The sequence below is a fragment of the Oenanthe melanoleuca genome, chromosome 4A (assembly GCF_029582105.1).
Source record: "Oenanthe melanoleuca isolate GR-GAL-2019-014 chromosome 4A, OMel1.0, whole genome shotgun sequence".
Taxonomy (NCBI): domain Eukaryota; kingdom Metazoa; phylum Chordata; class Aves; order Passeriformes; family Muscicapidae; genus Oenanthe; species Oenanthe melanoleuca.
The window spans coordinates 16,267,605-16,292,146 of record NC_079338.1 but is presented as its reverse complement, the minus strand read 5'-3'; the positions used below and the strand labels follow the sequence as shown (position 1 = coordinate 16,292,146).

The 24,542-nt window shown below is 41.1% G+C and overlaps 1 protein-coding gene across 5 annotated transcripts in view; it reads right to left on the bottom strand.

Moving 5' to 3' along the window:
* Positions 1 to 5,740: 5,740 nt before the first annotated feature.
* The window catches only part of DACH2 (dachshund family transcription factor 2), a 234,446-nt gene continuing 215,644 nt past the window's right edge, over positions 5,741 to 24,542 (bottom strand). For 2 of the 5 annotated variants that reach the window (XM_056491704.1, XM_056491705.1), the window contains exons 8-12: positions 19,381 to 19,526; positions 18,721 to 18,868; positions 17,227 to 17,346; positions 14,202 to 14,267; positions 5,741 to 7,125 (exon numbers count right to left, since the gene is read on the bottom strand). In XM_056491704.1, coding sequence (XP_056347679.1) covers positions 7,088 to 7,125; positions 14,202 to 14,267; positions 17,227 to 17,346; positions 18,721 to 18,868; positions 19,381 to 19,526 — 518 coding nt within the window. In that variant the 3' untranslated portion in view covers positions 5,741 to 7,087. Of the gene's footprint in view, positions 7,126 to 14,201; positions 14,268 to 17,202; positions 17,347 to 18,720; positions 18,869 to 19,380; positions 19,527 to 24,542 lie in introns of all 5 variants that reach the window. The other 3 variants (XM_056491702.1, XM_056491703.1, XM_056491706.1) reach the window with 2 other exon arrangements.

The following is a 24,542-nucleotide window of genomic DNA, read 5'->3' as shown; positions in this document are numbered from 1 at the left end:
AGAGACACTGTGTCAGTGGACAGTGATGAGCTGGAGGTAATCTGATTTTCACACATACACTCCACACTGGCAGAGGGGATGGGTGGGAGGGGCATGTGCAGAAAAATGCAGAAAGGTGACAGCCAACTTTTTTTTTTCTTTTTTATCTTTTTATCACATACCTAAGTTTAACAACAATTAATTTCTTTTCTTTATAACATCCAGCTGAAAGGCAATAGGATGAAGAAAGCTGGCTGCAGTTCTACATAGAATAAACTGCATGAATGGAGAGTGAGTAAATATTTATTTCTATCTTACAAGACTGTAAGACAAACACTGGGGAGTAAACGATGCAGAGGCTGCCGAGTAAATATTATTCCATTATGCTTTTAAAAATTACTTTTATAGAGCCATAGAGCACAGAGTAAATCCTCATTAAGTTGTCACAGTTTGAGTGAGGTCCAGGATCAGGGCTGTGAGTCAGAGCCTGGACAGACACACGGAAGGGATCAGCTCTCTGTGCCATGTGAGCATAACTCCTGCTGACATTAATGGCCTGGGGATGTGATCATCAGCAAGGGATGTCATGCTCAAATTCCTAATAAAACTTCAGTCAAAAGTCACCAGTCCCATTTGCAGCTGGTGTTCTCTCCCCTACCCCTCAGCCTGCCCTTTCCAGAGTGCTGAGCACACAGCAGTGGGGATTCAGGTACTGGGGTGCACTACACTGCATCCCTGGAAATCAGTCCTTCCCTGGGATGGCCAAATGACCCTCTAGTGATTCCTACCCTTACTGGGTACAAAACACACACAGTTAACATTTGGGTTGCTGTCTGCTCTCCTCAGCTACAGCTGCCATGCTGAGAAAGCTGAATGTCCTGCTTTATTTTCTTGTTTAAAATAAATAAGTTTGCTGTCCTTTGGCTAACATTTGAGACTCCACTCGTGCCAGCTGCCTGGGCTGCCCTGGGCCAGGCCCTGCAGGTGAAAGCAGCCCTGTGAACCTGGGGAGCTTTGATTTCTGTGCAGGTGCTGTAGACCAAGAGACAAACACTGTGAACCTGGAGGAGTTCAATTCTGAGTGATGGCAAAGCAAGAGGCTGCTCCCTGCCTTATCAATAGGTGCCAGCAAGAGGCCACTGGAATCGATCTGGGAAATGACAACCCAGTGCTGGTAACCTTGAAAATCCTGCAATCTCCTGCTGGAGTCATTTTTCCCAGGTTCTGTTCTGCTGGGCTGTGCTGCAAAGTGTAATGTAAAGCAAGGTGACAGCCTGGCCATGGGTCATTCAGCCTGTCAGTAATTCCAGGCTTGGCAAATTGGTCCTGCCTCCTCACCAGTCCATGAACCTCACAGACACTTAACTTACTCATGCTGCACTGGCTACTGCATCAGTGTAGCTGGAAAAGCCACTTCTATGAGTGAAGTCTGAGAGGCTTTTCCCTTGGAAATGGGGCTGGTACCAGATGAGCAAACTATATTATTATTTTCATTAAGATATCACATCCTGTCAACACACAGCATTGGCAATTGCATTTCAAAGAGCTGTGCCTTGACAAACTGCACAGTACAATTCAGAGAGGGGTTTTGCTGTGTCCATGATCCTTACTGGGCTCGTTGTCCTGGAGGGGTAAAAGCTCTATTTGTAACTCAGAACTGCAGAAACTCTTTATGCACAGAGGTGATTTTGCTGACACTGTTATTTTTTTTCCAATGGGTCCAAAGCACCAAACTGATCCACCCCCTATTTCTTGCAGGAATCCTGAACAGTCTCATACTGCCTGTCTTCAAGCAGCAAAAAAAAGAAATACTCTGCTTAGGAGTTTCTTGAGGGTTTTCTTTGAAGAAGGCAAAACCAATTTAACTGTAAACAAAACTTTCATTGGGTGAAAATTTCTGTTAATTTCAGAAAGCTGATAACTATGAAAACCATGCAATTTACTCACCAGCTTTTGCAAATCAGGAATCAATCCTGCAGGGTTCCTCATGCCAGTGACAGAGTTCTCATTTCCTTGTGTCTCCTTCCAGCTGGATTTGGTTTGTGGAAGAGTCAGCACCTCTAAATCCAGGCTGTGGATTAAACACAATTGCTTTTCTCTTTCCCTTTATGTTTTTTTCTTTCTTTCCCCCAAGTTAGTATGAGCAGAACATAACATACTAGAAGAAATAAAGAATTACAGCCAGGATGTGAGGAATTAAATTTTTTTCCTTTGGAATGGATTCTCAGTATTCAACCATGAAAAGAATCAAAGCTTTTTCCACAGCTTTGCACATTGTAGAGTCATTTCAACGTTGTAACACAGGTGTCAAACGTTACTAAATCAGCTGTCAAATGCTATCAAACACTTACTTTGCACAGGTGTAAATGATCACATAAAATGCAAAGCACTGATCTGCCACCAAAAATCTCTGTGTACCATTTCTGTCTTCAGCAGATTTACAGAACTATCAAGAAAAAGTCCAACAGGGAGTTTATTCCTTGTTATTTAAGAATTTTTGATCTGTTTTCTTACTTTTAGGGATGTGGTTTCCCTCTCTGCTCCAGCTGACACCAAGGAAGAGAATGCAACAATTTGCATGGAATAGCTTTGGACTGATCTACAAAGAACAAAAGAATGTTTCATAATAATGTTCCAAATGTTAAAGAATTTTTCCTGCCAAAACCTCTCTTCTGTAAGTGCCCCAGCATCATCAACTGATGGCAGCACAGCTCTGGGAATAAACACTTCCAGCTAATGGCAGGAATTGTCAGGGGAAACACAAAACAGGTATTTCTCCCTGACACAGAATGAAACATATGATTAAAGTTAAATGCCAAATCCTACCAGCACTGGAGAGAATTAAGGTTTGTTTTTCATTCCTGGTAATTCTTTCCTCTCATTTTAGCTAATTCATCTTGTTTCATTTAATGCCAGTGGTTTTTCCTGTTTGCCCACTTTGGTGGATGGGGGACAATTCATTTTAGGCATGTGGCTTTGGGTAACAAGGTTAAAGCTTCAGGCAAAGCCCAGATCCTAAAGGAGAGACCTGCAGGCTCCCTGTGCTGTGTCCAGCTCTCCAAAAACTGGGCAGAGTGACCACAAAAACTTCCCTGGCCTCTGCAGCACAGCCCCAAAGGTGCCCTGGTCCATTTAAATCAGGCTGTGTACAGCAAAAACTGTTAATAACCTTAAATTCAGGGGTGCTGGACTGCAGCATTTATTGTGAGCGAGCTCTGATACAAACCTTACCACAATGAAGCCATTTCAGGTAACAGCTCCAAAGGACTGAGTTTGTCTCCACTGTTTCACTTTGGGTTTTCTTGTGAAAAGTAACTCTGGCCCACTGGGGGCTGAGTGAGGCACACAGTGATTAATTAGAGCTGAACCGATTTTGTATAGTTCAGTATGAACATGTCACTTCTCTGGCTGCTTCATCTCCATCTTCCCTCTGACCAGCCAGAATTTATTCCAGAATGCTTGCTCTGGTACCAGGAGCAGCAGGTATATATATATATATATATATATATATATATGCACAGCAAAATTTGAAATACATACAGCAAAACCTTCCCCTTTTCCCAAAACTGACCACTCTTGGAGACAAAAAATAATAGATGGTGGAAGGGATCTAGTGCTCAGTGAATACACACTTCAGTGTCCTTTCTGAAAGAGCTGTGAAAGCACTTTCAAACATGCAAGGCTGAATTTATGATAAAACAGTTAAACTATCATAAAACATCCAGTTTTTAAAGTATCACTTATCATAAGAACATTTTAATGTATGGTGCTGTATTTGCTTTCACAGTTTTGGACTATGTCAACAGATTCATGTAATGAAGATGTAGTAAAATCTTACTGCATTTGTAACTGAAACTCAAAAACATGGGAGTTTTTATTTTAAAAAATGAGCTCCAAGAAGAATTTTTCCCCTGCCATAGATGCCCAAATCCAAATTTTCATGCACAGGATGCTCTGTTCCAGCAGAAGACCCAAACAGGTTCAGGTCTAAAGACAAGGGTGGGTGCAGCACCCACAAAAGCTGCAGCATTTGTGCTCTGCTGACACTGAACTGGCTCATCCCAATTGATTTCTTTGATGTACAAATATAAAGCAGTAGCAAATCATTATCCATCCATAATACATCATTATGGAAGTGCTTTTTTTTACTGCCCTTCCATCTCAGCTTCAAATCATCAAAGACGCTCCTATTTGCAGACAGAGCTGAAGTCAGGTTGTTTATTAACAGTGATTGTGCAAGTGCTTAAACATTTGCAGTTTGTATTAGAAATGATGACAGCACATGACCTGGCTCAGAAAAACCCCTCTGTACATTCCTTCCCTCTCTGTCCCCACCCCAGCAGGGACAGCAGGGGAAGGTGGGAAGTGCCTCCATCAGTGCTGCTGCCAAAGGCTCCAGATCCAATGGGATTTGGGAGTTGTCCCAAGTGTATTTAGGGCTCTGTGCATGCACAGGCACAGGAGATCAGCTGAGGTCATAAAGGAAACTGGTAACAATTCAGGTGAGCCCACATTTTGTCGTGTTACCAAAAATAGTCTGTAAATAAATGTATTTACAGGCCACTTCCCTGCAGGCAGGCAGTAATTATTGAATTCAGGTTTTAATGCACAGGTGTGTGTTCTCACTGTGGATTGCTACAGATCCAGGCTGCAAATGGAGACTGGGCACTGCTGATCCTCTGGGGTCTATTATGGTCTGCATCCCACAGTGCAATCCAGCACCCATCCCCTGCCTGTGCTCAGCCAGGACCATGCATGGTCCCATGGCCACTCCACAGGGCATCCCCAGCCCTGGGCAGCTGGCAGGGAGGGGCTGTCCCTCCCTGGGGCTGCTCCAGTGAGGAGGAGTGTGGTGGTGAAGGCTGAGGTGGCTCCTGCACCCCAGGGTGGCTCTAAGACCTCTGTCCCATGCTATGTCAGGCTGGGCTGACACCCAAACCCCTCAGCCTCTTGCTCTGTCAGTACTTACCAGGATTATAAGGACTGCAAACAGTCTCCCAGGTTTATCAGCCTCCTGAACATCATTTGTCAGTATTTTGACACTGAAAACCAATCTGGGATGGGAAAATCAGGAATCCACCTGTGCTCATCAACCCAGGCTCAGTGATGCCTTAAGGAATGTGTACACCAGACACTGAGGGGAAAAATGCTCAAAAAGCCTTCATGGACATGAAAGATAAAATGTTGTTATTTTAAAGACTGAGCTATTTAGTTACATTAAGTCTTTCTAAACTACATGACACTGGATAGAAAAGATCTCTTCCAAATCTGCACTTCACAGGAGCACTGGGTCAGCCAGACAAGCTGCAGCACCCCAAGGGCTGTTTCAACTCATTTTTAAAATAAGATTCCGAAATAAAGTCCAGCCCTCACTTAAATCCCAACAGAATTGAAACTAAAATTAATATAATACCTAAATGTACAATTTAAGTTCTGGTGTTGCAATGATTTATTCACACATGAGCATTTATTAAGAATCAGGAGGACTCTCAATTCCTAATGCTCCTACTTCTTTGTATCATTCCATTTTTGATTGTCTGATCAATGGCAGCATGATTAATGCAGTTATTAGAACAGCTGTTATAAAAATAATATGGAAAAAACTCAATTTGTACTTTGGAAGAATATTCTGGTAAGTCACTTGATCACCTGTAGAACAGACGGCAACACATTTTCTTGAACTGACTCTGGTTAAGCTGGAAGATTTCTTTTAGGAATAACAACAAAAAAAACCAGGTGATTCTATTCTGTTTACAAAAGCCTTCTAATGAGAAAAAAATGCAGTGCTAAAAATGAAAGAAATTGTGAACACTCTACATTTAAATGTAGCCAGAAGAAAACATAATCACAGGGAACATATTCCCTGTGGATCTATTTAAAGGTCTTTTTTGTTTTTAAGTGACAGTGATTTATATTCAGGGCATGTGTGTGTAAACATGTGTACATAAACAGGAGTCTGTAAGGAAATGAGCACCCTGCCTCTGACCCAGGAATTAAAATAAAGATGGAACAGGTGATCACTTAATTCCACCTGCCTCAAACCAGCCTTCAGCCCCCTGTTGTGAGAAGGGAAGCTTTCATTGCAAAGTTCAGAATCTGGAGCATACAATGATTAGGAAAATGTTTAATACCAACCCACCCTCTTTATTAAGTCATTTCTTCAAGTATTTTTAATAGTGCAAAATACTGGTTTGCATTAGTACAGTTACTATGGGAATTCACAGTCCAAAAAAAATCTTAAAAGATTTCCAAAGTCAAACAAAAAACTTTTTAATACTGTATTTTTAGCAAGAACATTTTTAACAAAGAATGTGTACTTTAACTTAATATGGTACAACAGAGAAACCATACTTAAAAGTTTCCATTATCTAACACTCTACTGCATATTCATTTTTCCATCTTAAAAGACCAAAAGCCAAGCTGAACTGAGCATTAAAAAAAAAAAGCATCAATTATAATCCTCATATTACATCAGCTATTAGGGTTTAGCTCACACTTTTGAATCGGTCATCTAATGAAAGGACAATTTTTACATCGTTCTTTTAAAAAATGTACACACATTTCTTTTTAAAACGTAATATATATCGAGTATCTGCTTCAGTAAACAAAGCTTAATTTATAAACACAATCGAAACAGCTCCATGTTGAACAGTTTCAGTGATAAACTGGACTTGTATGATGTACAGCCAGTGAGGACCATTGTGGCTTAAAATCATTGTGCCATTGCTATTCAGTAATAGCCACCTCCTAAGGAAAAAAAAAAAAAAAAAAAAAAGTTCTTTTTTAGGGCGGGGTGGGGAGGGGAAATAATTAATGTATGTGCTTAAAAATACTAAAACTCCTTTCTATCTCCAGGGACCTAAAAATGATCTGTTGTGACAGGCTTGGTTTGGTATGGTAAGCTTGTAAAAAGTCTCAGTGTTTCTCAATACGGCAGTTTCCAATGCAGCAACAGTAAATTGCTTGAAATTGTCCTTCAAGTTTCATGCTACAAATCCTGTTCCTCACACAGTACTGAAGGCATCAAAGGTTGGAAGGGACATTTCTCAGGAACTAGATAGTCTTCAAATAGTGGTCATTATACATTTCTCAGCAAGAGGTGGTTCCTTCAGTACATAATGGTTGGTTTGATGTATGTTCTGTTTTCTGGAGGGAAACAAAAAAAGAAAAAAAAAGTCAATTACATAGTTGTATTTTATAATTAACTGATACTTAGGTGGTTTCTTCATTTGGTTGTGGATTTTTTCTTTTTTCTCAAGCCAAATGAGCAGATCTACAAGTGATATAAACTGAACTGTCCATCACATGGGCACAGTTTGTGCAGGAAAAGGAGGCACTGGGTGACAACAGCCAGCTAAGCCCTCAAGAAAGGACAAAGACCCAGCATCACCTGCCCTGGTGTTTGCCAGAAATGGCTCAGGACAGGTTGCAAACACTCTGATTTGGATTTTCTTCCTTTAAGGCATTTTTTTTTAAATCAAACACTCCTTTTCTCCCAAAGGCAGCCCGTGCTGGATTGCTGCCTCCCTGGGACAGACCCAGGGACAAGGCACCAGCTTTACCACACACCCTTGTCACTGCACCAACCTGCCAGGGAACAGGGTGTTAAAACTGCAATGCTTTCAAAAAATGTAAATCAGGATCTGTTCTTGGAAAACTGTTCTTTCATTCAGAAACCACCACATTTCTCTCAAAATTTGATTTCTTTATTTAGAGAACGAAGCAGAAAAGCACTTCATAAAAATATTCCTAGTTATAGTACCTATCAACTGTGATTTTTCACATTAAGCAACTTGAAGCTCAGAGAAAAAATAAATATTGAAATGCCCACAGAAACTGAAGCTAACAAGAATCCATATTCCTCTTCATTATACAATGAATCATGAATCCACCCAGCTAAATCTGCAAGAACTGATCTGGAAGATGATAGCAAAATGATAATATGGAGCAGCATTTTGTATAATGTTGACATCTCTGCCAATACTGAGCACTCCCAAGGAAAAAACAAGTATTGACCTGCAAACTGACACTGATCCTTGGAGCAATCTCCAAGTTTGCCACATTTCAATTTCAAAATGCATTTCAGCTATAATATGAGTGATTTATCATTTAGCAGTAGCTGTCAAAGTAACCTCCCAGATAAAACAAAAACATCTGGAACCATAAACAGAGGAGAGCAGTAGCTGAATTCTAATCCAAATCCGACATGTTCACTTCATTAGGAACAGGAAACAGCTAATTAGTAATTGAATGTTTTGTGGATTTAAGGAGGCTCAGGCTCTCCAAACTGAGATGATTTAATACTTTTTTTGGATGTAAGCACAAATAAAGATCACAAGAGCCAGGGACATAACAACTCCAGAGGGATGTTTGGGAGCCTCCAAAGAAAGGACTAAAATTAGTTTCAGGCCATTGGCTGATGAAAATTCTTGTCTAAAACCTGGTGGGGAATTACTAAAGCCTGGGGGGGGGTCAGCAGAAATATAAGGATTGAGCACTGAGGGGTTTGTTTGTGGTTTGGGTTTTTTTTTTTCCTTTTTCTTGTGATCATTAGGAAGCTGCACACGGCTCCTTCCCAGTGGAGGGCTGTTATTTATGTTCTTATTAAATTTAAGTATTTTTTTTTAAACTAAGGTAAGAGAGGGCATTGGGGGTACTATGGGCTGACTAAACTTTGGAACAGGTTTCCATATTTCCTTCCAAAATCCCTTTATTTCTCAAGGAAAGTACCTGTAAGAGAGAAAAGCAAATGCCACAGCCCAAGCCCAGTGCAGCCACCCAGGAGACATCACTGATCAGTGAACACAAAGTACACAGTTAAATATTTCCTTTTTTATAACACCCTCAATTATTCTCCAGAAATTAGAATACTTTTTTGTTGCTGTGCAATAAACTGGATTTCATGGCATTAACCACGTCACACAGCAACCACCTCAGAGGAATTAACGTGTTGGGAGCAGCTGTGCCCCCACTTCCACAGGAAAGACAATGTGATGTTGTCAAATTAATCTTTTCTGGAGAATATTCACCATCTCCTCAGTGCAGCTGACTGCAAGCTACAGACCATTTTATAGCACTTTACTGTATTATGTAGCAAAGATTTGAATATATCTGTGTGCAATAAATGTATTCTTTTATCAGGTTTATCCCTTAATCAAATATTCATTTATGTGGGCTTCATTCTATTAAAAAACAGAATTATACAAAGGTGAGCAAAAGCCTAGATTTACAGTAGTTTAAAGCCTAATCTCATTCTCTAGGGGTAATACTGACAATATAAAAACTGTATAAATGATATTCCCTAACACTAAATATGCTTATGAGCCCCCTGTGCATGTTACACTGCTTTACAGCCTACAGAGCAATGCATGACTGGCTTAATAAGCAAGACATTTAGAAAGGAGGTTTTTTTCCCCTTCACAATGTTTAAGACAAGTAAAGAGCTCTGAGTTTCTTGGTGACACAAATGCTGTGTTAACAACTGGGATCTTCCCTCAGGATGGCATTCTCTTCCCTGAGTTGTTAGCCCAGGGTAAGTGCAATTCTTGCTCTCTTTTTAGCCACAGTATCATAATTTGTCTTCTTCTTTCAAGGTTTTAATGGGTGCATAAAGGACAAATCCAAAGGCAATAATCATCATCTCCATATTTATTCACCTTCAATTTTTTTTCTCCCAGCCTATTCCACATCTCTGAATTTTCTGAATCCTTTGTTTGTAAGATCTCTGGTTTAAATTTTGAATTTTCCCTAAACTATTTGAAAACAAACCTTCCACATGTACCCTCCCATATGCCAGTCCAGGGAGAGGAGAAACACCCTGGCTGCATCTACACCTTGGGATTGCCAGGGCTCTGTGGGACAGTGTGAACTGGGAAGAAACTCACTGGAGGAAGGAAATGTGAGATCTGAGAAAACAAATTAAATATGTTGCATCAGTAACTGTAAATTATGTAATTTATAAGGTATAACCCAGCACTACAGGGATGAAATAATGAACTGGAAATGCTGCTCTGCCAGCTGAGCTGGAGGAGGAGCTGGGAGAGCAGCAGCACCAATAAACACTGGTTTGTTTTCATCTCTCTGTGCCCTCTCAGATATCCAGGGCTGAGCTCAGGGCATCCCTTGGGATTGGTACCAAAACCTCTCTGTCCTCAGGATGTGGTGCCTGACCCTGCAGCACTCAGAGCTGCTGGATGGAGTTTCCTCCCCACTTATTTTGTGTGTAAGGCTGATGAGCTGACCCTGTCAAACACTTCCTCATCCATGGTAAGACAGCTAAAAAAACTTGTGCTAAAGGCAGGATTTCCAGCCAGTCCCTGATGGGCTCTGTTCCTGGTGAGCCCCATGGCCAGTGTGGACATGGAGGGACAGCCTGGGCACTGCAGGAGCTTTTCTGGGAACTCTGCAATGACACAGCACGAGGCAGCACCAGGGTTCAATAATTCACTGTCCAGGGAGAGAACACAGCTTGGGCAGGAGGAAGAACAACAGGCCTAAGACTCAGATAAAGCAGCCTGGGTTTGAAAACCACTGGTTAGATCAGAACACCAATAAATTAAGTCCAGTCTTCTACATGATAAACCCCAAAATGTGCTCCAAACTACACCATTCCATCTCTGACAGAGAGATAAAAATAAAATCTATTCACAGTAACTCAAGAGTTTTTGTTCCAAACCAAAAGCAGCAGCAGCAGCAGCCCTGGGTCACCCTCCTGTTGCAGGCACAGTAAAAACCATTCTCACCTCAGGAAAGCCTGCCTGCCTGTGCTGCTGCCTCCCTCCTGAAATTCAGAGTATTTTATTTTTTTGTAAATTGTTGTTACCAAGTATTACTGTAACATTTACTTTTTAAGATTTTAAGCTAACATTGCTTTGCTGATTGTTCCAATATCCCCTAACAATGAAATATTGTAATACAAAAGTTAACTAAGGTATAAACATGCAAAAGGAGAAGTCTCCCTGCGATCATAAAATGATGTTATTTTCTGTTCAGCAGTTCATGTTACTGCTGTTCATGCTAATTAATTAAAGGAGCTGTTGCTGTAATGTGCAAACAGGGAATCTGAGAAACTGAGAGGGCTTTTAGGTCTCAGAGTGAAGTTAAGTCAATCTGGGCTCGGGCAATCAAATGTAATGAAATCACTTGTCAGTGCTAAGCTTGCAAAAACTGTGAAGTTTGACTAGGGAGTAAAAGGATTATAATTAGATTTCCAATAGGATAATAACTAAATGGCAGAAAGCAGTAAAGAGAAAATATTACTTTGTTAGCTAATGGTGCTGCTGTTGGGTTTTAGTTTTTATCAGCACACTTGTAGTTGTGCTAATTTAATTTGCTTTTATCAGCAAAAATGCACTACTCGAATGGTACTTGAATGTCATTTGCAAAAATCATTGATCTGAAGGTGCACTTAATGACACCCAGTATGTTTATTTTATGTGGAAGGGAGATTGGCTGATAAAATGGTTGATGCACTGTGCTGCTGGCCCAGGAGTGAGTGGTGCAAGGAGGAGCAGGAGGGGGTCTGAGTGCTCATCACCTGCTCTGCTCCACTGCAGCCACTGATCCCCTCTGCCAGCTGAAAACCTCCCAGCTCCAGCTCTGAACCCCACCTGGGATGTGGAGGATGGAGGCATTAGACTGTAAAGTTCAGAAAAGTTGTAAGTCTCATCTGCATGAAATTTCTGTTCAATTAATATACAAAGAAAGAGGGAAAATGAGTCAACTAAATAGAAAAGATTTATAATGCAGATCAGAAATGCAGTACATGAACAGCTTGTGTTAATAAAATCATTTTAAGAAATGAGCATAAAATATGATATGACTTAATCACTGTGAAAGGTGGCTGAGCAGTAGTTCTGTAATTTTCCTTTAAACCCACTTAAGGAGATACTGGCAGTGGAACTAATTGAATTTCAAAGGAAAAGCACTGTGTGAATGATAGATTTCTGTCCAGCAGAGCTATTGACAACAGAAAAAGAAAGCTCTGTATTGATGCTAAAGCTTTTTTTTCTGAGCAACTGAAAGAGATTTTGGAAGCCTGGAAGCAGCTTTGTATCAGGGACATGTGTTTTGCCCCTTCCTCCTCCCAGGGCCCAAAAACCAAAGGCAGCAAATGACAGGGGCAGGGAGGGAGTGTGCTCCAATTGTCAGAGCTGCAGCAGCAAGAGGAGCTGTCAGGGACACCAATGGTTATCAAAGGGAAAGGGAATAAAAAGTTATTACAGTATCAGCATAAATAAAAATGAAAGAGACAGGAACACTTTGAAATCTAAACAGGCTCCACAGAGAGCTCTCCAGAAAGCTTTTTATCAGCTGAGAGGGTTTAGTGACCAAGCAGGATTTACCACACCAGGGGGGTCAGAGCCAGCAGGGCAGGAAAGGGGAGAGAATGGCTTTGCCATGGAGGGACAGGGACAGGGATAGGGACAGGGACAGGGACAGGGACAGGGACAGGGACAGGGACAGGGCTGCAGCTCCTGCTGCTCAGGCCATGTCCTGCTCCCACTGAGCCCAGGGACACTGAACACAGGGAATATCCAGCTCTGCCTTTGGCCATGCTCAACAAAAACTTCCTGAGCCAAAGCCTCTCATAACTGAAGGGATGATGTGGTTGGGATCAGATTAAAAGAAAAAAAAAAAAAAAAAAAGAAAAAAATAAACAACAAGAAAACCCAAACTGAAATAAATGTAAAAATCACAAGGCTCTCCTGTGTATTAATAAACTACAGGTAACATGAGAAACTTCTCCTGATTCCTTCAGGCAAGTGAATGGTCACTGGAAGTGGCTGTGCATAACTCTCCTCACAGTATTTGCAATCATTTTTGATGTAAAGACACATTTGAGCCAAGTGCATGGTCTCTCTTCAAACTGAAATTACCTTTCTCTTCCTTACCAGAGTCTGCCCAGATGCACCTTTGACTCTCAGAGTTGTCTGGAAGAGCACTGAGCACTCCTCTCAGCAGGTACCATGAACAGATCAGAAATGGAAGGAACATTTTGCTCAACCAATTTAAACACGTGTCCCAAATGCTCATCCAATATTTTGACTATTTCTGGCAGCAGAATTTTCCAATTGCAATATTTAGAGCACAGATCTCATCATATGTGCACAAATATATACACACATATGTCAGATGTATATATCTGCATTACAATAAAGCTGTGATTCTCCTTCTCTGTAATACACAGCATATGAATCTAAAATCACAAGAAGACAAAGCAGTGAAAATATTTGAAAGCTTTCCTGTAAGGATGACAGATGGACGACAGATGCATAGCAGAGGTATGCAAGTCAAACCTTCCCCAGCTGAAGAGAAATGCTCAAGTGAGGTTTGTGTCTCTAAGTGCTCTTCTCCTGTCTGCACAAAGTGCCTCTGGATACCCCAGCACAGGGGATTTTGCACATTACCATTATTGGTAATATTGGGATTACTGGGATTGCTCTAAGAAGCAGCAGCTCTGTGGAAGAGGCAGCTGCATCCAGGCTGCCAGAGCAGCCAGCACAGAACTGAATGGGCTGGAATGGACCTGGCACACAACAGAGGGGAGGAAAAACTCTGCAAGTTGGGCTTTCATCAGAGAATTTCAATAGTCAAACTGCTCAGACCTGATTTGATCACAGGTGGCTGTTCTGTGTGGCTCAAAGAGGCTTCCAAGAGGAATGGGAATATCCCTTGGGAATATCCCTTTGTCTCAGCTCCCCCAAAGGAGGATTTCACAACTCCTCACATCCCAGTCATTTCCTACTCTTTGGGAAGCACTCAGACCATACCTGGATGTGCTGCACTTACCCACAGCCACACAGTGAAGGAAAAGCAGCACCAGACAGCTGCCCATAATGTGAACATGGCTTTTGTTTCTCACTTACAGTTCATGCCTTTTTTTGAAAACATCTGTGATTTTGATAGGTAGGTAAAGACCAGAGGTAAAGTATTTCAAATTATAAATCTCAAGTAAAATTCCTTTTGAACTAAGGGCACACATCTTGGTAGATAAAGGTTTAAAACAAATATCACCTCTAAATCACCACAGATAAGTATCACCACTACTTAACAAAGTTAATTTCTGATCTTGTAAGGTTTTCTGTATCAAACAGGAAAACAAACTGAAGTTCTGAAATTTACATTTATCCTAAAGCAGGAAAACAGACACAGACATTATTCTGCATTCACTTAATTTTTAAGACAAGCACAGAGGTGAGGAGCTGTGGTACATACTGCACCTTGCATGGCTGCACTGTCGTGTTGGGTCCCATTGTGTTCTATTTCCATATCTGGGATTCCAGCATCTGAAACATGGGAGACTGAAGATTAATGCATTCCCCTTTGCCCCTCTCTCAGGCATCTTTAGAAAAATATTTATAGCAAACTAGGGTGCTCTCCAAGTTAACATGGTCTTGCATAAAACATTTGGTCCTCATAGAATTTTCAGTAGTAAATTGTTTCCAAAATGTGCAAACATTACTGGTCTCACAGTGAATTATTTTTAACGTGCTTCACATTTGTCTGAGGATCAGATAATAACCAACACGTGGTAATAATGTGTCTGCAAAATCCTCTTGGAGAATGAGGGCATCTGACACATGAAAAATAAATTTGAAATTAAACTGTGATAATATTAAACTACTTTGAGTCTTGTATATAGCCAAGCACCTCCAAATTACAGAGCTGAAGAATGGAGCCAGTGCCAGGCAACACTTTTGGGGTGTGTGTCTCAGTTTGTGTGAGTGCATGTTACAGATAAGAACTCTGCAAACTGCATTTCCAACCTCAGCTCGGGATGTGTGAGCATGTGTTACCACCCAAACCAAAATTACAGCTGTCATGCTATGTGAAGTATTTCCAGACCTCTGAGAAGAGCTTTCCAAAGGGGATTGTGCTCTTTTTTTTTTTTTCCAAATTGAGAAGGAGTCTCATGACACTGACTTTGGACCTGTTTAATTTCATGTTGGTGATCCCTCTGTCTGCACAGTCCTTGGGTGGGGGCAGGGGCTCCAACACCCCAGGGTGTTTCAGGAACAGATGCCACCATCCACCTTGTGCCAACAAGGATTAGCATGAAGGGGATGTGATTTGAATCCATGGCACCTCAAATCCTGGAGAAACATCTGCTTCCCTTATCATACAGCCCTCAGAAATTACAGGAAGGAAAAAACCCCACCTGAAAGGGAGCTGTGTACACAGTTTGGGAGGTTTTCTGTGCAAAAGCCTGTTCTGGACTTTCTCAAACAGGGAATGACTGCACTGCTGCTTTCACAGATCCCTTCAGCTGGAGTGTCAGGATCTGTCACAGAGGTGATGCTTTGCTGGTGACCCTGCATAACTGAGCTCTGAGTGAGAGCAGGGCAACCCTGAAAAAAGTACAGTCCTTGCAGGAGAGCAATAGCTCAGCAATAAATGTGTAAGTGAAATATATGTCATGTGTGCATATATAGCTCTATAAATGTATATGTGACTAAAAAAGCAGTACTTTCACATATACATTTTTTTTCTTATAAAATTACAAGTGACTGCTATTCTACAAGGCTTCCCTCACTCAGATTCCTGTTCTGAAGGCAAGTGCAGGGCACTGACCTATCAATCTGAAAAGGTTCTTTCTTCCCAAACCCCTCAGAGTACATGCTGCATATACCAAAAATGACAAAGTCATCTGTAACTAATAACAGCATCTGTTAAATGAGACAGACTGTCAGAGTTAAATTAAAAATACTCAGAATAGCCCTTCACATTTTGTTGTCATAAAATTGTACCTGCAATTAAATTGTGGATTAAGATGCTAATGAGCTACCTGATTTGCATGTGCAATCAGATTAGCATGTAAATATCAGCTTCTTGCAGGCACTAACATATAGATGACTACCTGAGTGTGCCTGCAAATCAAACTGCTGCAGCCAGGCCCACCCTAGCAGATGTAAAGGTCTGTTAATCACACTGCTGGAACCCTGGTATTCCTGGATTTGTGGTTCCAGAACTGCTGGGTGAGCAGCAGGTGCTTCCCAGGGGAGTGACCTTAGAGCGCAGCAGGATTTTAGCTTTTTTCTGACATTCCTCTCAAGGTGCTGGTTCTGTCTGTGGTTCAGTCTGATTTGCCTGATCCAGTGGAGGTGGTGGAGAAGGTTTTTTGCTGATTTTGGCCACCCACTCTCCCTGGTCACTGTTTCCCAGACTGTGGCTGTAAATCCACACCTGGATCCCCCCAGCCCTGCCAGTGCTGCAGGGACACAGCAGCCCCTGCTTCCAGGGAGGTGCAGGGCTAGAAACTGCAGCAGGTGAGAGGATGCCTCTGAAAGATGCTGCTCTCCTCCTCACAGAGTTTACATCCCTTGGGTGCCCCAGATAAATCACACTCACATCTCCTGCAGGCAGGGCACACACACAGCCTTGCCCTGGCTTTAGAGAGCAGTGGGGGCATCTCTCACAGCCAAATTCATTATTTTTGCTCAGCAGCCAGGCAGTTTTTGCACTCTGCAGTCTCTAGCAGTGCCCAAATGAACACACCACAGGACACCTGAATGCAGCAGGGACTGAACATCACTCTGATTCCTGAGCCTCTGCACAGACTCCAGGTAGGGATGCACAGACTAAACCTTAGCTGCAGAACCTGGAATTAATTAAATCTCTGCTAGGTTCAGTCTTAAACAGTACAACCAAACCTCTAATGTTTGGCCAGAACCATCTTAAGCACAAAAGGCAAATCCTCCTGGTAGCCAGAACTTAATCACTGTTTAGGAGATGAACTGATTTGCTTTTGTTTCACAGGAATGTTTGGGAAGTGCTCAAAACCCAGTCAGCTCTGAAAGCTGATACATATTTAACAAACTTAATAGGTCCTGAGGCTGAGCAAACTTCAGCCAAACAGCTTCTGAAATGAAGCTCAGCAGTTCTAAAAATGAATCTGCTGGGAGAGAAGAGTTCAGAGAACCTTATAGGAACCAAATTTCACATTGTCTTAGCTGGCACTGTAACAGATTTCTCTGTAATATATTCAGCATTTCTTGTCATCTCCGTGTAAACTGCTCTGTCTGTTTCTCTAGTTGCAGACTTATTTATTTTTTTAATTTATGACCCAGAGCACATGGCCTGAAATAGATTCTTCATTATTTCAGGAAAGAATTGTGAGGGTTTATCCTGAAATTTGCTCTGTGCATCTTTTTTTTTTTTTTTTCCCCTCACTCAATCAACCATCATTTTAAGCTGACTGTGAAAGGCCAACTAAGACATTACCATTTAACATCCTGAGACCTTCACCTGATGTGGCCTGTTTAAGAGCCTGTTCCACTTGTTCTCTTCTCTTGGATTCAAATTCCAAAGCTTCCTGCAATTTTCTCTTTGCCTTCTTCTCTTTCTTCAAGCGTTTTTGAATTGTGGCTGAAATGTAAATAAGTGGAAGAATGGTTGTCAGGGCACAATTAGCAGATGATGGACACAGTAAAAAATTAGTTTATGTTCAATATTCAAAGTGCAGTTCTAGCTCAAGACAATAAAGATGTGGTGACCTGAAAGAAAACCAATTCTGAGGATTGGTGAAATTCTCTCTCAAGGCAGGAGCCATCAAAGTCTGTGACTGACTTGAAGTTTTTGGTGAGTTAACTGGGATTCAGGAGGGACACACTGTGCTGCCCTAAGGAGCTAAGTTTTGATTTGCAGAAATACACAGCCCCATCACACTTGGGTGATACATTTCTAGACACCCACTGCAATTTAACAGCTTCAGCAGGATTTACTGACCCTTCCCAGCTCGACTGACAGGTGCCCTTTGGTGCCTCTAAGTGAGTCCTGGCACTGCAGACAGCTCCACACACCCAATTTCCATTAAAAAGCACAGGAAGATAGGAATTGGCACCTACACTTCTGCTCTTATCTGGTTTTATCTTTCTGATTTCATGGATGTAATCTAGAAGTAGCTTGTGGCACATGAAGTGCTGCTCCTTTCCTTGCAGAATCTGAATTTTAAAAAGAATACTAACACTGCCTCCTTTGCAACAGCACAGCGAGAAATTCAGATTTACCAATTTAATTGCCTATTATTATCAAAAGCTTCTAACCAGTCATGGTTTTATCTCAGAAGGCCCCATTTGGGGTGTGCTACTGCACCTCAATCTCCTGATGCAAAAAAAAAAAATCTAGGATTATTTGCTTCAGATCTTGCTCTTGGGCTGACAATTTCTCACAGCTCTATTTTGTTGTGCTGAAGTTCTCTACAGGACAGACTGAGCAGCACTGAAACTGCAGAAATATGGGCTAGGGAAGTAATGACAAAAATCATCTAAATATCCAAATTAAATCCATATCTTTCTCACAGTAAGACTGATGATTCTCAATGCTTGGAGGATAAAAAGAAATTAAAGCTGTCAAATAAAGAAATTGGGCTGGGAATACCTGGGCAGTGATGCTAATACACCTGAAAGCCACAGAACTGCCCCAGCTTCCCTCCTCAGAGCCTGCAAAACTCTCTGGGGCCAGCTGTCCTGCAGGTAATAACCCTTCATCCAGAGCTTTTTCTGCTTACAGAAATGTGTGCTTCATTGTGGTTTTATGGAATTTACATCTTCCACTTCCAGAGCAGGTTCACTGCTGCACTACACCAGAATATGAATGTCAGCTCACTGTGAGCTCTGGACAGCTCCAGCTGGAAATGCCAGAGGGTTCCACGTTTCACAGAGACCCAAACTCCATTTCCACTCACTCACTCACTCACTCACTCACTCACTCACTCACTCACTCACTCACTCACTCACTCACCTCTGCTCTGCAGCTCAGCTGTGAGTTGCCTTTCCAAACTCTCTCGTAGCTCTCGCTCTCTACAAAGCTCCATCTTTAACTCTTTCTTTTCCTGCTGTATCTGCTTTTCCTGGACTCTTGCATTGTCCACAGCCACTTTCAGCAGGCCCTAAAACACACATAAAATCAAGATTTGAAAACACCATTTTCTATCAGCAGTGACAAAATTCATCCACTTGTTTCTTTTACGCCCTCTAGGAAAATAGAGAGATTAGAAGCAGGAACCTACAGACCTGAGCACAAGTGGGCACTGGAATATCTAATGTTGGAGTTATAGATGGGGAATTTTGTGGCATGGAATCATTCAGTGCAGCTTTGGCTAATTTGGTTACACACAGTGCCATGTCTCTGCTCACCTCAGTAACTGCAGAGAGAAGCACTGCAGGAACAATGAGAATGGTGAATTTCAACATGACCATTACTGCCAATTACTAAAATACAAAATGCATAAAACCCTTTCATGACTGATAATGCCAGGGAGAGAGGAAACCTAAGCACGACACTTTAAATAAAAGACAGGAGAAACTGCAGATATAAAATAATTTCTGGAATTTTTTTAGGAGTGCAAAAGAAACATGCTATCTATCATGACATAACCTGGCCCTGTAGAGAAGAATTTACCTGGATGTTGGTTAATAGTGTTTCTACTGATGAAAGACCATCAGCGAAGAGAAACGGCGCCGGGAATCCAGGAGGCAAGGCCTGTCCAGCCAGTTGGACTTTATCTAAGGCTGGTTTCATTATTGGAATGGCAATTTGCACCTCTTCTGTGAAGACAGGTTTAAAAGTGACATCAGAAAGCATTGGAAATATAGTGGCTGTAATTTCTAGAAACTAGAATTTTGTTTATCTGGAAGTCAAAATAGAAGTGGTTAGTAAAACCAACATTGTTTCAGGCTCTGGGCAGCTGGGACTGTTGCCAAGGCAAGTTGGCAAAATAGTACAGAACAATAATCAATACACTGAGACTATAACACAGCTGTAATGGAGTACAGACTATTATATCTCAAATTCTACAGAATCATACCCCAGAATTATAACAGCATTACGCAGTTCATTAAACCTGAATGACCTGTCTCCATTCTATCTATTTGCCATTCTGTGATGTGCCTTTTTTGTTGCTATAACCTTGGCAAAATTCTAATCAAGGAACGTATCACATCTCTTTACTCCTTTTCCTCTCCCCTGCCCGTGCTGAGCAGTAAATAATCTCCACTGAGTCATCCATCCCCTCTGCCAGCTCTGCTCAGAACTGGAACATCTCCTGCAGAGAGCAAACTGGGGGCTGGCAGCTTCCCCTTCACTCCTTCCTCCAAATACTGCTGTGGGTACAGACAAGCTGGGCACAGACAGCAGAAGTGTGTATCCACAAAGAAACAATGCTAGAAATTGGGTTTTTTTAATAATCCCTTCCATTTGGTGAGGAATCAGTAGTATCACCAATGAACTCCCGTTTTTGAGTAGAATAATTAAAGGATCTTTTAGGACAGTAGATGCTCCTTCTCTCAGATCCCTGTGAGTACCTCTTCCCACATACTCATTTTAATTGCTGAAAAATACACAATTAAAATACAGCTGTCTCTGAAGGCAAACTTTGTACAATTCTTTCCCTCTGAAATGCTAGAATAGTACTCCTGTGCAATATTCCAGTCTATATACATACATACATATATATATATATTATATATATATATAATGATGCTGCCTGCACTTGCAGAAATCATGAGTGTCTGCCTGTGGTCCCTGCCTTGGCCATGAGCTCCTGATGCCAGTGCACAGCCAACCCCCAGTTTCATCTGTTAAGTGCCCTGGTAATATTAAAGCCTCAATTTACAATTAGACCACACCATATTCAAAAGGTCTTCTTCTCCCACTCCTGTTTTCAGGGCATAAACAACTTAAAAATAATCTGACAACTAATTAACCCAGGGTGTCTCCACAGCAGCACTATTTTCTGGTGTAACACACTCCAGGAGCCTCCACTGAGCTGCACTTTTTGCATCCACCTGACAACAAACCAGGAGCATTAGCAGTTTTCAAGTATTCTTTGAAATCTCTGGTTTGGGAGTATTTTGTCTTTGCTCTGTGAGTTCATTAAATGAAGATCTTCCTAATGATTTTTCAGGACTAATAACAAAAGCCAGTAACCTCTATACATCCTCAGAGACAGCATCTTGGATGGAATTTAAGTGAACCATTTAAAAAAATCCCAACTCGGGTAAAAAAATGAGACCACGAAGTTTGTGCTGATTCAGACACACCATTTCTCATTTTTAAATATATCAGTGGCAGAGTTTCTAAAATAACCTGATTAGTTGTCACACATGATGCTGCCCAGAAATAACAGCAGAGCCATGGAGTCACCAAAGATTAAACAGAAGTGGCATTTGAAAAAGAAAGCAATACATGAAGTATGCATAACAAAACTGGAGCTGCTCTAACACCTCTAGAAACCTCTGCTATTTGGAGATGAGAGTAATAACATTAAATTGGCCAAAAGGAAAATTACTATTGACTGTGAAGACAGGTTGCATGGTCTATGGTTTGTAATGCTACTGTACAGCAGATTGAAGTTTCAAAATAGTATTACTCTTCTTTAAAGAGATAGACACAGCTAAATTAGGTGCTGCTTGCTGCAGTGAGGATCAAATGCAAAAAGAATCATATTTCATCAGACCTAGTCAACACCAGGAAAATAAATAGAAATATAAGAGGTATGCAGGCAATGATTCATTTTGATAATCTGGCCCAAGAGAGACACATAGAGACAGCACACAGATCTAAGCTTCCACCAAAAGACAAATAGGACACAGAGGGTGGGAATTGGGATGACAGTGTAGCAGAGGTCACATCGATTTTCAGCAGCAGTTTTCACACAGATGAGATAACCCTGGACTCTATTTGGCCCATTGTTCATATCCTACCTGTCCCAGAAGCAATAAATTTCCAAGTCCCAGAAAAAGGGCAGTAAAGAAGAAGGATTCTACTTATGACTTCTTATGATTAAGTTTTTGTGCTAACCAAACATGCTTTGCAGACCAAGGTCACATTGCATGTTAAAGTCTGTAATAGCTGAAACTAGAAGCAGCATATTATGTTTTAGCGTATATGGGTGGAAACTGTCAAACCATTCATCATTTTTTTTTTTCTGATTGAAATCACACTCTGCAAAGATGAATGATAAATGCATTAGAAATCTATTTCAATCTTGTAATAGGTCTTCACATCTGAACGGTGCCTACATCTTGCCCATGCTCTGAATAAGTGCACAGTTAGGCAGAAATTTATTAGTTAGACTCCAGGAATCATAATTGGTAAAGCAATTAAAAATGGCATGTGCTGGGAGCATTTCTTGGGGACTGTAGCAAAGGCATCTCTTTAATGGAAAAAAAATAATGTTGATTTAAGGATTTTGATTTCAAACACCACTAAAAATATAAATGCTAAAAGCTGCACTCACATCTACAATACAAGAGAATAAGCAAGAAATAAAGCCAAGGCAGCTACAGCCTGACCAAGGACACAAACAACCTTTCTGATTATTGAAGCAAAGTGGGAACTCCTTTTATTGAGCCTGTTTGTTAAACCTGCCATGCTTTATAAAAGCATTCAGGAATCCATTTAGAGTGCAGTCTTTTTATTTTAATTTCTAGCTGACATCCAGATGAATAGATGAAAGTAAGAATTATACTGCAGAGCAAAGAAACACACAGTAAACACTAACAGTGAATGGAGTATCATCCTGGGAAAGCACACAGAAATCTGCTAGGAAGTTTCTTGCTCTTAATTCAATATGCTTAAGTATTTCATCTTCTGTCTTCTGCCTAAATTGCAGGAACAGGGATTGGCAAATGAAGCATCAACCTGCAGAGTGAACACAGCGCTGGGAACGTGGGGAACGTGAATTGCTCCCTGCACAGCCCAAACCAACAGGCACTTTGATTTGCCAGCTGCTTTATTTTCTTTCAGAAGGCATGTTTTTAAAGCCATCAGTCACAGCCCTGATCCACTTGACATGCCACATCCCTCTCAAAACAAGGGAGCAATATTAAAGGTACAATTTACACTGGTTAGGCCACCAGTTTCTCCTCGTGCAGTTAAAAACTTCATCTACCTGGAGCTGTATGAGCATTATTCACCTCCAAAAGCTCACAGGATATAACTCAGGCATCAAATAAACACATGGCATATGGAGGAGAGAGAAACAATTGATACAGGATTTGTAGTTATTAACCTGTTAGTTACTAACCAAGACATTTGATCTCAGACAACCCTTCAAGCAGGGATAAAAAAATGGTTTTGGATATAGATGGTAGCTGGGTCACTCCCCTTCCCTGCCTGTGGCGTAAAATTCAGAAACCCAAGGGCTGAAGGGGTTTATTACAATTATAATTCTTCAAGTTTCAGACCTGAGTGATGGGGATTACATTTAATGGCCCATAGGTACAGAACAGCCTGGATACTCTAATGGACCTCTTTGACTTTTAATAAAATAAAGCAGAGGATTTGCAACATCAGCTGGCTTGTCTGTGTGACTCATCTCTGAAAGTAAAATATGTATTTGAAATACCATTATTTGCCCAAAGACCTGAGAGAATCATCCAAACTGATTTATCCTCATGGTGGCAAGAGATCCCCTGACTTCCAGCTCTACATCTACTTCACAACAGGGACAAGAGGTGTCCAAATGTGGGTATTTTCATACAATTAGGGCTAACATTCTAATTTTTGACTGCAAAATCAGTTTTATGAAAGAAGCTTATTATTTGAATTTTAAATCTTGGCAACTTCTGTATTGCTTAACTAGAAGTCAGGCTGGTATTTTTTCTTTTACAGCAAAGCAAGTATGAAAACCTGTAATCTGAAGCATATTTAGATCAAGTATTCTGTGTTTCTAATTCCACAAGGACAGGGTTATCTGTCTTCCATGTGTTAATAATCTCCAAAATCCTCCATAAACCCCTGCTATCTTTTTTTCCCCCCTCACTCACTGCTGCTCTGCCAGGAGCTGAGACTCCTCATCATCAGCAAGAAGAGATGTCACCTGTAAACCAGACACCAGTCAGAAATTTAGTGTTTTAACCTTGTGATTCAGGAGCCAAATTTAAAGTCACTGCTGTTTTTCTTAATTCCAGCCTCTGAATGAACAGGGTCAATGAATGCAATTGAGGAGTAGCTGATTAATCCAGTGCAGTACCTTTAAATCAGATTTCATTTAGTTTTCCAGTGACTGATACAATCCTTGCTCACTACTGAGCTTTGCCAGGAGAAAACTTCACTTTGAAGTATCTAATAATTAAATTTACATTTCCTACACATTTCCATGCTGCTTTGAAAGCTTCTAGAAACAGGCGAGAACAGTACCATCAGCTATGCTCCATTTATCTGTGTCTGTTCTCACCTGTGTGCTCTGAAATGACTAAATTTTGTCCTGAGCAAGTGTTTAACAAAACTTTTTCACTGTTTCCAACACAGCAGGAACATGCAGGCCATAGAACCATGGAATTGTTGAGGTTAATAAAGTGTTGGAGTTAGTGAGTTGGGGGTCTCTGAATTCTTCAGAGAGAAATCAGAGTGCAGGGATTGAATTAAAGCCTGTGGATGGATTCAAGTATATTAAGCTACTTACACATAAGGTAGAGGTGTAAGTTTGAGTTTTAGAACAATAAGTCAGTAAGTTTTAGCATGAGCTCTAGAGCTTTTAGTAAGTAAAAGGTTTAGATACTAAAGCAGAAGCGTGAGTTCTAGCAAAGGTTGAAAAACATATTCATGTTTTCACTAGA